At 37.9% G+C, this 18,421-nt stretch overlaps 1 protein-coding gene across 1 annotated transcript in view; it reads left to right on the top strand.

The window, feature by feature from the left end:
- Positions 1-5,669: 5,669 nt before the first annotated feature.
- DPY19L2 (dpy-19 like 2) overlaps positions 5,670-18,421 on the top strand; it is a 94,770-nt gene continuing 82,018 nt past the window's right edge. The window contains exons 1-4 of the mRNA XM_072764720.1: positions 5,670-6,166; positions 8,602-8,626; positions 9,976-10,063; positions 11,930-12,067. Coding sequence (XP_072620821.1) covers positions 5,788-6,166; positions 8,602-8,626; positions 9,976-10,063; positions 11,930-12,067 — 630 coding nt within the window. The 5' untranslated portion in view covers positions 5,670-5,787. The remainder of the gene's footprint in view (positions 6,167-8,601; positions 8,627-9,975; positions 10,064-11,929; positions 12,068-18,421) is intronic.

Below are 18,421 nucleotides of genomic sequence, written 5' to 3'. Positions count from 1 at the left end.
TTAACTTCCTTCCTTTGAATGAACTATGCCTATATGAAGCTTTTCAAGGTCAAAGAGATCTCATTTCACCTAGTATAGACCTGGGTAACAACTGGCCAGAGTATGGGTGGCAGAAGGAGCTTAATTTTAAAAGGAGAATAAGCCCCTCATGGATACAGAAAGTAGACTAGAACTCCTAGGAACTCCAACTAATCACAGGTAAGGAGCCTCATGCAAAGCACAACATACAGATGCATTTACAGTCAAGCTGTATGCTTCCCTGCAACCTGGTAACTTTCCATTTTCTTCTATGAGAAAGCACTTGCATCCAGCTAGAATTAAAGCAAGATCTATAAAGTAATTCAATAGCAGCAAAAATACTATTGAAAAATGAGTCGGTCCAAGGTATGTAATGGTTTTACACCGAAGTAGTTGCTTTATAAAATACACATGTGCAAAAACATTTCTTTTAGTGGAGGCAACTTGCTGAAGAAGAATTTAAAAAGATCTTTTAACTTATAAAAACAGAACAATTAGAAAATACATAGCCAAAAAGAAAAAAGAAAGAAAAAAAATATAGAAAATACATAGCCACCAAGAAGCATATATATACAGTTACCCTATTTTTTTGGAAATAAAAATAGAGATACATGAATAAATAATTTTTTTTCATCTTTATGAATTTATAGAAGTCCTACAAAAAATAAAAAATAAATCCCCTTTGGTTCACCTTTTTAAAACTTCTTAATTTAAATGAAGAAAATTACTAAATCAAATGGCTCTAAGGAATCTTGGATATGCAGTTCAATTACAGTTGACATAATTGTGAGATCCTAAAAACTTTGCTACCATCTTTGGGACTATCTAATGGTGATAAGATAAAGATACACAATTTGACATCAATCCCAACTCCTTGTACCATCAAAAGGAAAAAAAAGTATAAGAAACTGTGAAACAACACAGATAAAAACTCATCTTTTATGCAGAAGAGTATTAAAGTGAAATTTGTATGTTATCAAATTACAGTAGAAAATTTAACTTTTTCAAAATGATATTCACTGAATTACCTCTCTTTCCTGATCCATATAACCAAGCTAGGTATAGATGTAACTTAGCTACCCACTTCAATTTATATCTCTGGATTTGTGTAAAATTAAAACATTTCGATTTCATTAAAAAATCACTTGATTCAATTTACCTAGCTATTATTATTTGAAAAACCAAATGTTAGCCGTAATGGATATCTTACTTATTTGATATACAAAATATACAACATAATTATTTTTATGTGGAATCGAATTTGGAATTTCCCTACATTTCATATTTAGTAAACTGATTTATTATAAGAACAATGATTTTTTTCTTTTTAAAACTACCTAGTTTAAAAAATTCTGATTTACAAGTCATTATTGCCATCTGCTGGTTACTTTGTTTCATTGCATTTGTTGGGTTACCAATTGCTTTAATAAAAGAGAAAACCGATGAGTTTTAGATACAAACTGAATTAGAAATCTCTATGTAAGAGAAATCATTTGCTAAATCACGAGGCATCTTCACTTGAAATAGGAAATAATATGCAAGAATATATTGTATTATATCAAATTATAATGTGTTATTTTCATTGTCAGTTCATCACAGAATAAGTAACAGGCATACTGGTTTAAGTTATTGTCATTAATAAGCATGTAGCTAAAATACAACTCAAATAACTGTTCAAAATAACTAGGTAAAATAAGTGACTGCTGTTGGAAGCTGTAGAAAGATGAAAATGTGCCCTGATTGTATTCAACTGAATAAAACTAAGTGCCATGTTTTCCTTCACATATACAAATCTATTCCTCTTCTTAAAAAGAAAATGCATGATTATTTATGTAGCCATCTCTCAGTTTTTTTTAAGTTAACTAATGAACCTAGAACTCATATTACTGTTTAATAGAACGACATAGAAATACAATTTAATGAAAAAGAATCCAGGTTAGCAAAATATTAATTGTAAGTAATACTTACCAGTATACTTTCAATATGGTCAATCTAGAGCAAGATATAGGAACATTGTTTTTAAAATTAAGCATGTATTTTGTATTTGGTGCTTTAGCATTTTTCAGATGAGAAATAGTAGAGTGGCTAAGTTACTAGTTGGAGGTCACAACACAGTAATGTATGAGTCCTCTATGTGAAAGATTTAAAATGTTAATTATGTGTTTACTGTAAGCCAGAGTCATATATATCCTGCTTCTTATATCTTAAACACTATATCATGAGTATTTTTCTGTATTATTGTTCATTCAAATGACTTTAGTCAATTTAAAGATGCTTCACTTCATGAGTGTTCTATAATTTATTATTTGATGTTGAGATTATTTCTAATTTTCACTGATAGAAATAATAGTAATATGAACATTCTTATAAAAATTATTTTTTAAATGGTAAAAGTGACCAGATTTGTGCTTTCAAGGGCTAAGCCAGGGGTAAGAATATGCTTTATTCTGTTAGTACACTGAGTGATCCAAAAGGCAACTAGAAATTCCAGGACGGAAAGAAACAAATTGACCAAAAACTGTAGTATAGGAAAAAGGCAAAATACACTGAAGGGTAGGAAACCAAAATCAGAAAGTTCAGTTCAGAACTGTACAGGAAAATGGCACCCCAAATGACATCTGGTCAACATTCCAGTAGCAGCCACTCCTTCCTTCCCACAAAAATACCCACGCCTCATGAAAAATGAAAACATAAAGTGTATGAAATCACTTAAATAATTTATTAACAAGGACCCTTAGATTATCTTTAAAATGTTCAATGACATATAGCTTAAAAGAAACACATCTATTAAAATCACAGAGAGTTGAAGGGTAAACAGATTCATCAGGCAATCTTTTTTTTTTTTTTTTTTTAGAAGCACACATAGCCATATTAATCTCAGGTAGAGTATAGAGTTCAGGCAACTTGAGATGTCTATAGGAAAATATAAATTTCCCAAGTGGACTCAAGAAGAGATAGACAATGTAAACAGATCAACAGTCATGAAGGAAACTGAAAGATAGAACGAAAAATAAAGGTTCCCAAAGCAGATGTTCTAATATAGACAGAAAGATGCAAATCCACCCCATTCATTATATGAATCTAATATAACTCTGATAAAAAAATTCACAGGGTTCCACTTATTGTTCTCAAAAATATTATAACACATAAAATAAGGTATTTTGAGTTTGCCCATTTATTCAATAACATTTTTTTCAACCACCCATAAATACCTTTTATTTTAAACTCCACATTGGACAATTTATTAGCTGTTAAAACTTGGGCAAATTACCGTAACCTTGATTCTCAGTTTTCTAATTTATACAAAGGTATTGTATGAAGTAAACGAGAAAATATTTAAGCAGCAAACACAGTGCCAGAAATGTAGAAATGCTCTTTGAAAAAAACCTTACAAAACAACAAATGAATAATAGCACTTAATCGAATTTAAATAAGTAACAAGATGAGTACTATGGACAATAGTTGCTTTAGACCTTTAGAGAAGGGGGAATGAATGTGGGCTGGGGCTTGGAAGGTGAAAGGATTCAGATGGGAGGGAGAAACGCATGAAAAAGCCAGGGACTAGGGAATAATAGCTTTCTGGTATGAGTAAAGGGATGGTTATGGAGTTTCAGACTCTGGACCTTACTGAAAATTACTGGAAGAGTTGTGTCTAGAGAAGCGGAAAACTGAAGTTGAAAAGGCAGATTGGGGCAGATTACTGAAGGCACAGATGAGCAAGCCAAGGAGTTTACAATTGGATTTGTGGGCTATGGAAACTATGAACATTTTTGAAGGATGTTGTATCAGGAAAATTAATCTGACCATTATAAGTCTTAGTTATTAGATGGGGGAGGTGGGGATTAGGGAATTCAATCCGATACAGGAGACAGATGGGAAGGGAAGCTCTGTGCCCTCCAGGGGGGCTAGAGGGCGTGGAAGATGTTCCTGAACCCTGCCCACCTTTGCCGGGGGCTATGGCATCATGTTTGGCTCCGCAGTGACTGTTGGGCTAGGTAGGGTCTGGGTTAGGAAGGTGAGAGCCCTGAGCACAAGGACTCTAGGCCCCAGGGAGTCTGTCTTAGCAACACCCTTGGGACACCTACCTCCGCTTGTGAAAATGAAGGGGAAACCTCATTTCTCCTGGAATCTACAGGCCAGGAGGGGGCGCTCCCTCACTACATCACTGGAGGCGAATTACAGACCCGCAACCCAACACTCCTCAACCAGAAAGAATTCCTCAATCACAAGCTCTAGCAGGAGATGCACTTTTTACCTCCCACAACCACTTAAGCCCGCAACTCCGCCAATGGGAACTCCTCATCACTCTACACTTGTAAGGTTCTCCAATGGATCTTTGTTCAGAATAACCCCTCTCGACCGTCGCCTTCTCCTAAATTCCTCTCCTTTGTTGTACTGGCCTGTGTTTTATTTATTTATTTATTTATTTATTTATTTATTTATTTATTTATTCATTCATTCATTCATTCATTCATGATAGACATAGAGAGAGAGAGAGGCAGAGACACAGGCAGAGGGAGAAGAGGCTCCATGCACCGGGAGCCTGATGTGGGATTCGATCCCGGGACCCCAGGATTGCGCCCTGGACAAAGGCAGGCGCTAAACCGCTGAGCCACCCAGGGATCCCCTGGCCTGTGGTTTTGCCCACAGCTTGTGCGTCCTGCATTGCCTTTCACTGCTATTCCTAAACAAATCTTTTTTTTTTTTTTTTTTTTTGGCCGATAAAAAGGAATTTTGATTTCAAGGTCACGTGCTTCCAGAATGGCTTCAATTAATGCTGCCGTCCAAGGGGTAACGCGGTATCGCTCAACCCCAGAGTGCCAACCTGAGGCCCTGGCTCAGCCCGCTCTGCCTCAAGCTGCCTATGGCCTTGGGCTCGTCCCTCGATGCAAGACACACGTCACGTCGGATGCAAGTGTTCACCGGGGGGGGGGGGGGGGGGGGGGGAGCGGGAGAGCTGTTCCCAAAGTGCGAGGCGCACGCCTTTCTTCCCTCTCTCTCTTTTTAAATAAATATTTTATTTATTCAAGAGAGACACAGAGAGAAGGTAGAGACATAGGCCAGCTCCTTGCAGGGAGCCTGACGCGGGGCTCGATCCCAGAACTCTGGAATCACGCAGGCGCTCAACCGCTGAGCCACCCAGGCAGCCCCCCTCCCCCTCGCTCTCCTTCTATGGTCCTGTCAAGTAAGATCTCTTTCCCCTCTTCAATTGCTCGCAGACGTGCAAACTTTTGGTAAAAATAACACAGCTAAGGGCAGCCCGGACGGCTCAGCGCTTTAGCGCCGCCTGCAGCCCGGGGTGTGATCCCGGAGACCCGGGATCGAGTCCCGCATCGGGCTCCCTGCACGGAGCCTGCTTCTCCCTCTGCCTGTGTCTCTGCTTCTCCCTTTCTCTGTGTCTCTCATGAATAAATAAAATTTTTAAAAAAAGAATAACAAAGCTAAGCGTGCACTCGAGAGAGAGAAAGAAAAATCGGAGAGCTCTTCCGACTGCCCGCCCCGGCCGGACGGGGGAGCCACGCGCGGCGCTGCAGGGCGGCCCCGAGGGTGCGCGGAGCGCGCGGGGCCGCGCGGGCGGAGGGGGCGGGGCCGGGGCCCTCGGCCACGCCCCCGGCGTCCCGTCGCCATGACGACCAGGCCGCCCTGCAACGGCGGCGGGGACGAGTCGTTGAGGGTGGGAGTCGAGCGGGGCCCCTGCGGACCTCGCCCGGCCGGGCTGGGCCGCGCCGCAGACACAGCCAGCGCCAGCCGGGCAGGGACTATGAGAAAATGGTCGGGCAAACGCGAAGTAAGCTCAAAGAAGCGGCTCCCGAGCCCGCGCGCTCCTCCCGCTGCGCGCAGCCCCGGCGGCGGCGCCGGGCCACGGGGGCCGGGGAGCCCGAGATGGACGAGCCGCCGGCGGAGGCGGAAAAGCCGCAGCCTCCTCTGCCCGTAGGCGGGGGCGGGAACCTGCCGGGGGGCTCCCGGGACTACTCGCCGAGGAGGCCCCGAAACCTGAACCCGCAGAATTGCATGCAAATGGAAGTGGTCGCCAAGACCCTTCTCGTCGGCCGCTTCCAGTTCCTGGGCTGTTTGCTGGAGCAGCTCCGCGACAAGCTGCAGCAGTTGCGGAGGCGCCAGGTCGGCAGCAGGACCTCGGTCGGCATAGGTGAGGCCCCAGGCCCTCCGCGCCCCGGGTTCCGCGGGGCTGCAGGGGTGCCCGGGGGGCCCAGCGGTTTAGCGCCGCCTGCAGCCCAGGGCGGGATCCTGGAGACCCGGGATCGAGTCCCACGTCGGGCTCCCGGTGCATGGAGCCTGCTTCTCCCTCTGCCTCTGCCTATGTCTCTGCCTCTCTCTCTCTCTCTCACTGTGTGCCTATCATAAATAAATAAAATAAAATTTAAAAATAAATAAATAAAATCTTTAAAGAAAAAGGAGATATACTTCCTTTGCCAAGATGGTAGGGAATTGAAAAACGAGGATTAGTAGATAGAGAAATGTTAAAGTGGATATAAGAGAAGTTGGGAGTGCTTGCATCAGATGATCTCTGTTTCAGTGAAATAGAGAGGCCGGGGCACTTTCAGAGATGGGATTGACAGGATACAGGGTCAGGAGACATGCTTTTAATCACATCTTTGGAAGAGGCTGTGATAAGCGCTTCATGCATTTTGAATACTGGAATCGTTACACTTTATCATTTTTTCACCTGTGGACTGTGGGGTGGACGAGGGAATGAAAGACACAAGACTTTTGAGGAGTTTTGGAAGGCTAGATGGATTTGTTAGGATATTTGATCTTTTCCCTTTCCCTAAACATCAATTTTTAGAAGATTTTATTACACTGAGAGAGAGAGCAGCAGCCTCCCTGCTGAGCAAGGAGCCTGACAGTGGGGCTGGACTTGGAGCTCAACATGGGGCTGGATCTGGGGACTCTGAGGACTCTGGGTTCAGCCTGAGCAGAAGGCAGATGCTTAACTGACTGAGCCACCCGGGAGCCCCTCCTTAAACATCATTTTTCAGAGTTTTTTCCAGTATATGCAAATTGTCTAGAGAGTAAGAAAGAGAATAGAAGTACAGTTGAGTGTCTTAATGAAGCCTTATCAAAGGGGCATCTGTTTCAGGTTGAGAAAAAAGTTATAGGTTTAATTTCAAAGTGGTTCAGAGTGTATTACATACTAGAAAGAGCTAACATATGTAGTGAATATGAACTTTTTCCATGAAAATCCAGGTAGGAAATATTTTAGGCTTCACAGGCCACATATAGTCTCTATTGCCTATTCTTCTTCCATATTTATACGACACTTAAAAAATATAACAAGCATTTTTAGCTTGTGGACAGTCCAGAAAGACCATGGGCTATCGTTTGCTAATTGTGGCATAAAGCAAGCAAATCTTCTGAGAAGTATTGAAGAGTAGTAGGAATGAGTGTAGGATGGTTAGGAATATGGAGAACAAGAGCTGGAGAAGCGTGGTTGGGAATTTTTTTCAAAATTATAATTTGATGTTATTAATTTTATTGATTTACATTTATTTTGTTAGTCAAGGTAATTTCTTGAATTTTAACAAGGCTAAAGTTGGTGGTTTGTTAAAATGACTTGCCAAGGACATTTGGGATAACCATAAGAAGTACTATTATAAAATCTTGGAGGGGAGGCAGGACTTTAGGAATAGCTGAGTAAATGTACTCCTCTGTGATTGTAACAAAAATACTTGGAAAATTGTCAGAATCAACTTTTCAACACTTTATAAATTAACCGAGGGTTTGCAGCACTCTAAAGAGCATGTATTCAAAAACACTACTGCATTTGTGTAGGAACAGTGGGTTTTGTTGGCGTTTTAATTTGGCCTCATCCCATGCCCCCTCCCCAGCTTTGTGGTATCCTTGAAAACAAGCAGCATCCCAGGCACCAGAGGGGCCGGGACAGTGCTGGGAGCTCCTCAGAAAGCCCCATGCCCACAGTAGTGTCGCTATTTGACTGATCTCCACACTTTCTGTACTCACTGTATTCACACATAGAGTACAGACAGGGCGACTCTAGATGAATCTCCGGGCCAGTAACCTGGGAGCAATCAAAACTTCATAAATAGGGGCTTTCAGGGGTGCTGCTGAGGAGGCAATTGCCTGCATTTAGCAATTTCTGACGATCAAGGGGAAGTGGTCTAGAGCGGCTCCTGTAGTAGGCTAGAGTCACTTCTGAAAAGACCGAGCTGAGAATAGTGTATATATGTGCTTGTTGTAATAATTTTATGTAAGGAAATAGAGAATAAGAGGAAGAAGAGGGAATAAACTGAAAATCCCCCGAAAGCTCAAAATCATTAATAACTTCATCACTTTTTTTGCAAACTTTATAAATGCGACACAGTCTTCCAAGCCTCCTTTTGCTCCTAGAACCCCATCCCCCCACCACCTGGCAGAGAGAGGTAAGCACTATTCACAATTTGTTTTGTGTCTGTTTGTAAATTTTTCCTATTTTATATAGATAGAATTATCTAGCCATCTTGCTTGTGTGTTCTCTCTTCAGACGTATAAGGGAATGCTCTTGAAATAGTTGTTTTAAAGGTATCATAAAGCAGCTTTTAATGACTTTTTTGTTTGTTTTCCCAGCTGCCTTTGTGGGATTTTTGCACTGGTAAGATTTGTTTTAGTTTTAAATAAAATAAAAACATTTGAATTAAAAATTGACATTACTGTTTGCTCATAGTAAAACAATAACCACTTGCTATGTGTATAGAATATCTGTGCACAAGGTTACACATATATGTTATTTTTTAAAAAATGTATGTGAAGCAGCATTTACAACGTGGTTGCATTAGAAGAATAGTACTTGGTAATAAAAATATTTTTATGTTTCCAAAGGATCTGCCACAATATTTCTTAAATCTCCAGCTTTTCTAGTGTACTTTGCATGTTTATTTCATCTTAAAAAACTTATTTTACAGTAACTGTGTATTCCTAGTGACATAAACTTAGAGACAAAGTTTATGTGACACCTGCCATTTGGAAATCGGGTAGAAATGAAAACAGAGAGTCAGCGGTAGTGATAAGAATTAAATGAGCCTTTCAGGGGGCATGCACATGTACTTCACTTTATGTAAGTGATCTATTTGTAAAAATTATATGTCAAATAATGTTTTTCCTCTGATGTGTTTTCATTTCTTCTCGAGCTCAGAAATTTTTATTCTTGGGAAGAGTGGGATTACATCTTTTGGGACAGTGCTGTTCTGGCCATTTAGTCTGCAGGGAGATTTTGACTTTAGAACTAAAGCTGTAATAGTAAGAAACATTTCCTATAGCTATTGGTACCCTGACATGTGTCTCACATGTGAATCAAAGTGAGTGGAAAACAGGGGTGATATGTGGAATTTTGCTATTTATTTGGAAAGCATCTATATGTTAATTAGGGTAGCATAATCGCTTAACAATTTTACTTATCACGTATGCCCCTGTTTTCACCACCTACAGCTGTTTTCTTGAGTTGCGCTAATAAAACATCTTGAAGTACAGTTCTATGTTCTTTGACGCTTGCAAGTTGATCCCTTCTATGGTATTCTATTTATGTTTAAACTGCTTTAATATAAAGTAATTTTATTTAAAATTGTATTCCGAATGCTTCTCAACAGTCACAGAACCATTTCTCAAACCTGGTATAATAGAATCACTTGTGAAACTTAAACAGAAACTTGCCTCTGTTCTGATTTAGAGGCATGGAGTGGAAGGGGGCAGAGAGACCACAGGAGTTTTAGATAAACGATTATGATTAAGAGCCAAGGAGTTAAGGAATTTTCATGGTGTGCTACACCAAATTACGAATGCCTAAAAATATACAAATTAATAAGCAAATTATAAAATTATCTAATTTATTATAACAATGTGTTCTTTTCCCTCTTATGGTTTCTATACTTCAATACCTAGTTATTTTAATACTGGTTCTGAAATGTTCTAATTCTTTGAATATGGTGCTTCATTTTTTTTCTCTAGGATACATCTAGTAACACTTTTTGAAAATGATCGTCATTTTTCTCACCTTTCATCTTTAGAACGGGAGATGACTTTTCGAACTGAAATGGTTAGTTCCTTATAATAAATTAATTTGTAGTTTAAGAATTGTAAGATAATAAGGTAGCAACTTGTTAGGAACTGAAATGAATTTTTGTTGAACCTCACTGTTTCTCGAGCTATAACCTAGGCTTATTATGTAAATAGAAAATATTTCAGGATTCTTTTACTTACTTCATTACCCTACTTTTCTAATGCAGACTTCTTTTAAAAAAGGATCAGAATAGTTGGGGAAGAAGGAGAACAAAGATAACATTTAAGAAGTGATATAGGGGTAACCGAATGTTATTTGTCCTCACCACCATTCATCTCCAGAACTTTTTTATTATCCCAAACAGAAACTATACCCGTTAAACACCAACTCCCCATGCCCCTGTCCCCAGCCCCTTGTAACTTCTCATCTACTTTGTCTCTGCAGATTTGTCTAATTGCAGTACTTTAACCACTACTTTTTAAATCTCACCCTAATAATCCCCTTAACCCTTGAAAGAGTTGGATACATTAGCATTTGTGTGACATTTAAATTCTTAGTATTTCTTAGGTATTATTTCCAAAGAGAGGATGTAAGATATTCTTAAACAAATTGTGTAGCTATGATGGAGTCTGGGCTTTGATGACAAATAACGAGATTCAGATAGCAGGTCTGTGCTTCCTTGTGTGATGGCTAAGTCAGTTAACCTCTGATGATCAGTAATCTCATCTATTGTTTAAAAATAATGCCAGTTTTACAGGGTTTTATTGACTATGAAGGGAGATAATGAATGAAGCACATTAACACAGTCCCTGGCACAAAGACAATAGATGTTATTAATAAAAATGCATTTGTATATTTCCTATCTAAATATAGACTTATACATATTAAATATTCTTTCATTGTACTACTGTCTTGTCCTTCTAAGCAGAAAGGAACAATCCTTATGTGAGCTCATAGTTTACCAATCAAAACTATGAGGAAATGCTCTTTCGGACATCAGAGAAAACAGAACTTTGATTTAGTAGCCACTCGCCTTGTTTAATCTGTTAATAACAAGGTAGTTGTATGAGGCGCAAATGAGAGTAGAGTTGAAGATTATTTTTAATGTTTTTTGGAGTATGTGTTACAAACAATGTGGCCCTTTATTTGTTTGTTTGTTTGTTTGTTTGTTTGTTTTGATTTTAGGAAGAAAAACAGGAAATTGATGAGGGAAGTAATGAAAACAACATGCTTTTGTTAATCTCTGAATTTTAAATAAACAGCACTTTTGCTGGCCTTATAAAGTCATTATTTCCTATACTGGAATAATACACAATAATACACTATGCTGAAATAATCCCCTTTTCAGGACTGCATTTATGTCATGAACAACAGTAGTCAATTGACATTAGCTAGCTTGCATTTTGTGTAGAGCCATTAGATGGAGCTCGGAAGTCAGTTGCAAGCATGAAGTTCTGTCTCATTTTTGCTTGTGATCATTGTATGTTATCTCTTGGGAGGTGGAAAAAAAGTAATCTATATCTATATGCAAAGTTATGCAAGGACACGAAGGCATCTCTGTTTATGCCAGAATTTATCCGATCTTAACCTCTAGGCATCTCGAATATGACAGAAGCAGGCATTCTGGAATTAAAAATATATTGTATTCATGTTTTAAGCCATGGTCAGAAAATCTCCTTAAAACATTTAACCACCCTTCCAACTCTTTTTCAAACATACAGAACATATGAAAGAATAGCAGACTAGTAACTTGAAAAAGCATGCCTTTTTTTTTTTTTGAGCCCGAGAATGTGGTAGCAAGGAGAAATGAGGAAGTCCTACTATTGACATTTCCTTTTATTCAGAAGAAATTGTTCCAAAAATTTTCATATTTAATAATATCGACGATTTGTGCATTTTAAGGGACTTTATTATTCCTACTTCAAGACCATTATTGAAGCACCTTCATTTTTGAAAGGATTGTGGATGATTATGAATGACAGGCTCACTGAATATCCCCTTGTAATTAATACAGTGAAACGCTTCCATCTTTATCCAGAGGTGAGTACTATTTGGGGGGAGAATATTTGTAGGATAATCCTTTTTTTCAGATAAAAATAGTGAGTACAATAATGTTATAAAAAAGAGGGGACCTTTAAGGCTTATTGATTGTATGTATCCTTATAGTTGAGCAAAATATAAAAAATTCCTCCTAAATTTTAAAGACTCCAGAAACTAGGCTTACATAAAGTCGGAGAAATGAAACTTAGTCTGGAAGTAATGACCAGTTTAATCAGAGAAGCCAAACGGGAAGGAGCCAAGATACACTCTAAGTGGAGACCTTGTGAATGGGAGTACTGGTCTCATGAAGGAACACTGAAATTTATGAGCAGAACAGTGACCTGGGAATTACATTAATAGAGAAAGATTTATTTAGTCACATAGAGGTCTATAAATATCTACCAATGCTTAGTCTAAAAGAGTATGGATTTTATGGTAGTCTGCAGATTCTAGAAATTGGAACAGTGACAACAAAAAATTAGTAAGTTCAATTTTTGAGCTGTTAAGATAAATGCTAATTTGATGTCATGGTGTGCACTGCTTTCGAGTTATCTCAGAATCCAGCACATTTGTTAAAAATTAGTGCTTCTTAGACCTTTCTTCATATTTTGTAGCTTTAAAAATTACTATGTTTTTCATTTTGAAATGTTAAAAATGAACAGAAACCTAGAGAAAATAAGCAAAGGTGTGATCAACGTGTGATCAACCACTGAGAATAAATTAATGTAACTCTTTTGTAATTTTTCAGATACATTTTTTTAAAGATTTTATTTACTTATTCATGAGAGACACACAGAGAGAGAGAGAGAGAGGGGCAGAAACACAGGCAGAGGGAGAGGCAGGCTCCACGCAGGAAGCCCAACGTGGGACTCGATCCCGGATCTCCAGGATCAGGCCCTGGGCTGAAGGCAGCGCTAAACCACTGAGCCCCGGGCTGCTCCATTGCTTCAGATACCTTAAAGCACTATAAATAGAGTTAGAGTTGGGACGCCTGGGTGGCTCAGCGGTTGAGTATCTGCCGTTGGCTCAGGACGTGATCCCAGGGTCCTGGAATCGAGTCCCACATCAGGCTCCCTGTGAGGAACCTACTTCTCTCTCTCTGCCTATATCTCTGTCTTCTATGTCTCTCATGAATAAATCAGTGAAATATTTTAAAATATATATATAGTTAGTGTCATCTTTGTTTTGCTTCTCAGTCACGTTTGTTCCTTTTCCATTCTCACAAGTATCATCATCAGGAATGTATTATGTGTGTATCCATCATTCCTTATTTTCAAGGATTGTTTTACGTGTTTTTGTAAATCCACATAAATGCTCTCATACCAAATAAAGCACTCTAGAACTTTTTTCTCAACATTAAATATTTGAACGCTATGTATGTGTGTATTTTTTCTTTAACCATTTTATGAATTCCCAACATTATTTATACATTCCCCTCCTTGTGGATATTGTTTCCAGTTTTAAAATTATACAGTTCTAAAATATATGTTCCAAATTTATCTTCCAAAATATATGTTCTTGTGTTTTCTAATTGTGTATATATGCAATATTTTTTGGGGGGATACTCTAAAAGCAGAATAGTTGTGTTGTAGAGTATATGTTTTGTCGACTTTATCAGATGTTGCTAAATTGCTCTCTGATGCAAATGTAGCAACTCATACTACTGTGGAGGAGTATTTACTTTTCCTCATATCCTAGTTAGATTTCAGTTTATAAAACTTTTTGGTTTTGCTCTTCTAATGGGTGTGATATGCTATTTATTTTAATTTGTACTTCCCTTATTATTTTTGAGCTAAGAATATTTTATTTTAAATATATTCATGTTTAATAATCATTTGGATTGTTTCTTCTGTCAAAAACCTGTATAAATCTTTATCACCACTTGGTAGTTGTTTTCTTATTTACTTGTTGGCAAAATTTAGATATTTTGTAGAGTAATCCTGAGTAATATGTGCTGAATCTTCTTTCTGGCTACTTTTTAATCAGTTTTGTTGAGGTATAACTTAAATGCAATAAAATACACCCGTTTTGAGTGTACAGTTCTTTGAGTTATACATTTGACATGTGTAAAAAGCCACTGCAATTGAGTTATAAAACATTTCCATAATTCTGAGACGTTTCCATGTGCTCCTTTTTGGTAATTCTTCTTTCTCCCATTGAGTTGTTTCATCACAGGAGCGGTAAGATGGGACATCTTGCTTTGTTCCTGATCTTAGTGGGAAAGCTTCAAGTTTCTCATCATTAAGAATAACTTTAGCCATAGGTTTTCTATAGATATTCTTTATCAAGTTAAGGAAGTTCCCTCTATTCATGGTTTACTGATAGTTTTTTTTTTTTAAAGATCTTGAGTAGGTGTTAAACTTTGTCAATGCTTTTTCTCTATCTGTTGATATGATCTTGTCATTTTTCTTCTTTAGCCTGTTAATATAATGGATTGTATCATTTGGTTTTCAAATTTTGAACCAGTTTTACATACCTGCAGTAAACCCTATTTGGTCAGGCTGCATAATTTTTATAGGTTGTTGGATTTGATTTGCTATTTTTTTTGAGAATCTGTGTTCATGAAAGATATTATTTGTAGTTTTCTTGTATCTTTTTCTGGTTTGGTATTAGCATAATGCTGGCCTCAACAAATGAGTTCGTAAGTGTTCCCTCTGCTTTATCTTCTGGAAGAGATTCTAGAAAACTGGTATTCTTTCTTTGGTACAGTTCACTGGTGACCCCATCTGGGCCTGGGTATTATGATTTGGAAGGTTATTAAATATTGATTAAATTTATTTAGTAGAGCTAGTCCTATTCAGATTGTCTATTCTTGTTTGAATTTTGGCAAGATTGTGTATTTCAAGGAATTGGTTTGTCAAATTGTGAAATTTATGGGCAAAGGGCTGTTCATTATTCCTTTTTTAAATTTTTTTAATAATAAATTAATTTTTTAATTTTTTTGTAGAAACCAGTTCCAATTTATTAATCATCACAATAAAGAAAAACTGAACTAAATTCTTTAAAGACAGATGTTGTAATATATTAAAAAACAATTCATGCTGTATTCTATTTATAAGAGACATACATAAAAGATAAGAAATAGAAAAATTGAAAATGAAAGGATTTTTATTTATTTATTTATTTTAGTAAATTAATTTTTATTGGTGTTCAATTTACCAACATACAGAAAAACACCCAGTGCTCATCCCGTCAAGTGTCCCCCTCAGTGCCCGTCGCCCATTCCCCCCCACCCCCCGCCCTCCTCCCCTTCCACCACCCCTAGTTCGTTTCCCAGAGTTAGGAGTCTTTATGTTCTGTCTCCCCTTCTGATATTTCCTACCCCTTTCTTCTCCCTTCCCTTCTATTCCCTTTCACTACTATTTATATTCCCCAAATGAATGAGAACATATAATGTTTGTCCTTCTCCGATTGACTCATTTCACTCAGCATAATACCCTCCAGTTCCATCCACGTCGAAGCAAATGGTGGGTATTTGTCATTTCAAATGGCTGAGGAATATTCCATTGTATACAGAGACCACATCTTCTTCATCCATTCATCTTTCGATGGACACCGAGGCTCCTTCCACAGTTTGGCTATTGTGGACATTGCTGCTAGAAACATCGGGGTGCAGGTGTCCCGGCGTTTCATTGCATCTGCATCTTTGGGGTAAATCCCCAACAGTGCAATTGCTGGGTCGTAGGGCAGGTCTATTTTTAACTCTTTGAGGAACCTCCACACAGTTTTCCAGAGTGGCTGCACCAGTTCTCATTCCCACCAACAGTGTAAGAGGGTTCCCTTTTCTCCACATCCTCTCTATTTCCTTAATGTCCCATGGGACCTGTAGTGATGTCCTGTCTTTCATTTCTGTTACTATTCATGTCCTCTCTCTTTTTTTATGTTACCTGGCTAGAGATTTATCAATTTTATTGATGTTCTGTTGTTAGATGCATACACATTAAGGATTATGACTTCATGTAGAATTGACTCCTTTATTATTGTGTAATACCACTCTCTACCCCTGATAACTTTTCTTACTGTAGTCTGCTCTGTTTGGAATTAGTATAGTTACTCCTGCTTTTTAAAATTAGTTTTAACATAGTATATCTTACTTCATTCATATACTTTTAATCTATAGGCATCTTATTTTTAAAGTTGGTTGTTTAATAAGGTTGTGATATCCACTATATTTGTTACTATTTTCTATTTGTTGCCTTTGCTCTTTTTACTATTTTGACTTCCATTTTTTTCTATGCCTTTTGTGGTTTTAATTGAGCTTTTATATTATTGCATTTTATCTCATTTTTTAGGTTATCAGTTATAATTTTTTTTTACATTTTTGGTTGCCCTAGAGTTTATAATACGCATTTATGACTAATCCAAGACCACTTTCAAATAACATTAAACCACTTCCAGGAAGTATCTTATAATAACAAAATAATTGTAATTCCTTCCTCCCAACCCCTGAATGCTGTCATTCTTGTCACCTATACATAAGCATACACACATTCATAATTATGCATAGTCGAATACATTGTTGCTGTTACTATTTTGAACAAAGTTTATATGTTAGATTAATAAGAATAATGAAAAGAAAGTTTTAATTTTATCTTCAATTTTCTTTTTTTAGAATGCTCTTTTTTCTTTATGTAGGTTGAAGTTTCTGATATGTATCTTTTTTTTATCCCCTGTAAAGAATATTTTTACAAAGTCCCTCAATTTTTCTGTCTGAAGCCTTTATTTCTGCTTCACTTTTAAAGGATAATTTCAGATGCTGCTACAGATTTCTAAGTTTTTTGTTTCTTAGCATTTTAAATATAGCAGACCAGTTGTTGTTGTTGTTGTTGTTTCTTCTTCCTTCTTTTTTTCCTCCTCCTCTTCCTCCTCCTCCTCCTCCTCCTTCTTCTTCTTCTTCAAGAGATTTTATTTATTTATTTATTTATTTATTTATTTATTTATTTGAGAGAGAGAGAGAGAGAGAGAGAGCAAAAGAGCACAAGCAAGGAGAGCGGGAGGGAGAGGGAGAAGCAGGCTACCCACTGAGCAGGGAGTCAGATGTGGGGCTCTGTCCCAGGACCCTCGGATCATGACCTGAGCCAAAGACAAACGCTTAACTGTCCAGTTTCTTGTTTGAATGGTTTCTGAGAAATCAGATGTAATTCTTATCTTTACCAAGTAAGATGTTTTTTTTTTTTTTCTCTTCTGGCTTCTTTCAAAAATTTTCCTTAACTTTGATTTACTGTAGTTTGAATACAATATGCCTAGGTGTCATTTTTGGCATTTATCATGCTTGGTGTTCGCTGAGCTTCCTGGATCTGTGACGGACTCCTGAATCATTTCACATATTTCTTCTCCTTTCTCCCTTATACTTTTGGTATTCCCAATGATGTGTATGGTACACCTTCTGTTGTTGTCTCACAGTTCTTGAATATTCCAGAGTTTTTGTTGTTACCGTGTGTTTGTTTTTAAAGATATTATTTATTTATTTGAGAGCTAAAACATACATCATAGTACTGTCTGATGTAGTTTTAAATGGATGTAGAGGAAATATTTAGGATGATGATGTTATAAAGGGAGAAGGGCAGAGAGATGTAAAGGGAGGTAAGGTTTCTGTACCTCATTTGAACTAGTAAAATGGTAATAAAAACTGCTGTAAATAGGCTTTCAGTAGTGTGGTGATAAGAAGCATTCCATAATCTTGTCACTAGGTGTCAGTCCTTTATGAACTTGTGCCTCTGGGCTGTGAACTTCACAAGTTTTCAGGTTTTGTATTCTGCTTAGGTGCAATGGGATGGCTAGAAGAGGCTGGAATTGGGTATTTCCCTGCTTCCCTCTCTGCTAGGCTCCGATAAAACCTTAGCAGGTTAGGCTCTAGTTAGATAATTTCTCCTGAGGGAGGCTTTGTTAAGAACTGAGTGCTCTGGTGTATTTCAAAAATGGTCCTTTTTCCACTACCCACTGCTGCAGGGGGATCAGGAGAAGACTTTTCTTTGATATTCACTGCGTGACCCTAGTGAGCTCCTAGAAGTAAAACTCGTAAGTGTGTTGGCATTTCCCCTACTATTGGGTCTCCCTGGAGTTTTTGGCTCTCAGACTTGTCTACCCTATGCCTCCAGCAATTTATCAATTACAGTTTAGTTTTTCCTACTCTCCAGCTGGTTCCCATGGAGATTTTTGCTCATGGGTTTCTGTTCCACTAAGTCGTGATTCTCTCAATTTACCTGTCGATCTCCAATATGGAAAGCAGGAATTTGCCCTGTAATCTCACTTTTCTTATGAATCTAAGAGTTGCTGATTTTTCAGTTTTTTTTCAGCTTTTTACTTATTAGGATGGAGGTGTAACTAATAAGCTTCTTAGGTGATGGACTTGGA

Source organism: Vulpes vulpes, chromosome 7, assembly GCF_048418805.1.
Source record: "Vulpes vulpes isolate BD-2025 chromosome 7, VulVul3, whole genome shotgun sequence".
NCBI lineage: Eukaryota > Metazoa > Chordata > Mammalia > Carnivora > Canidae > Vulpes > Vulpes vulpes.
This window is presented reverse-complemented; position numbering and strand designations above follow the sequence as displayed.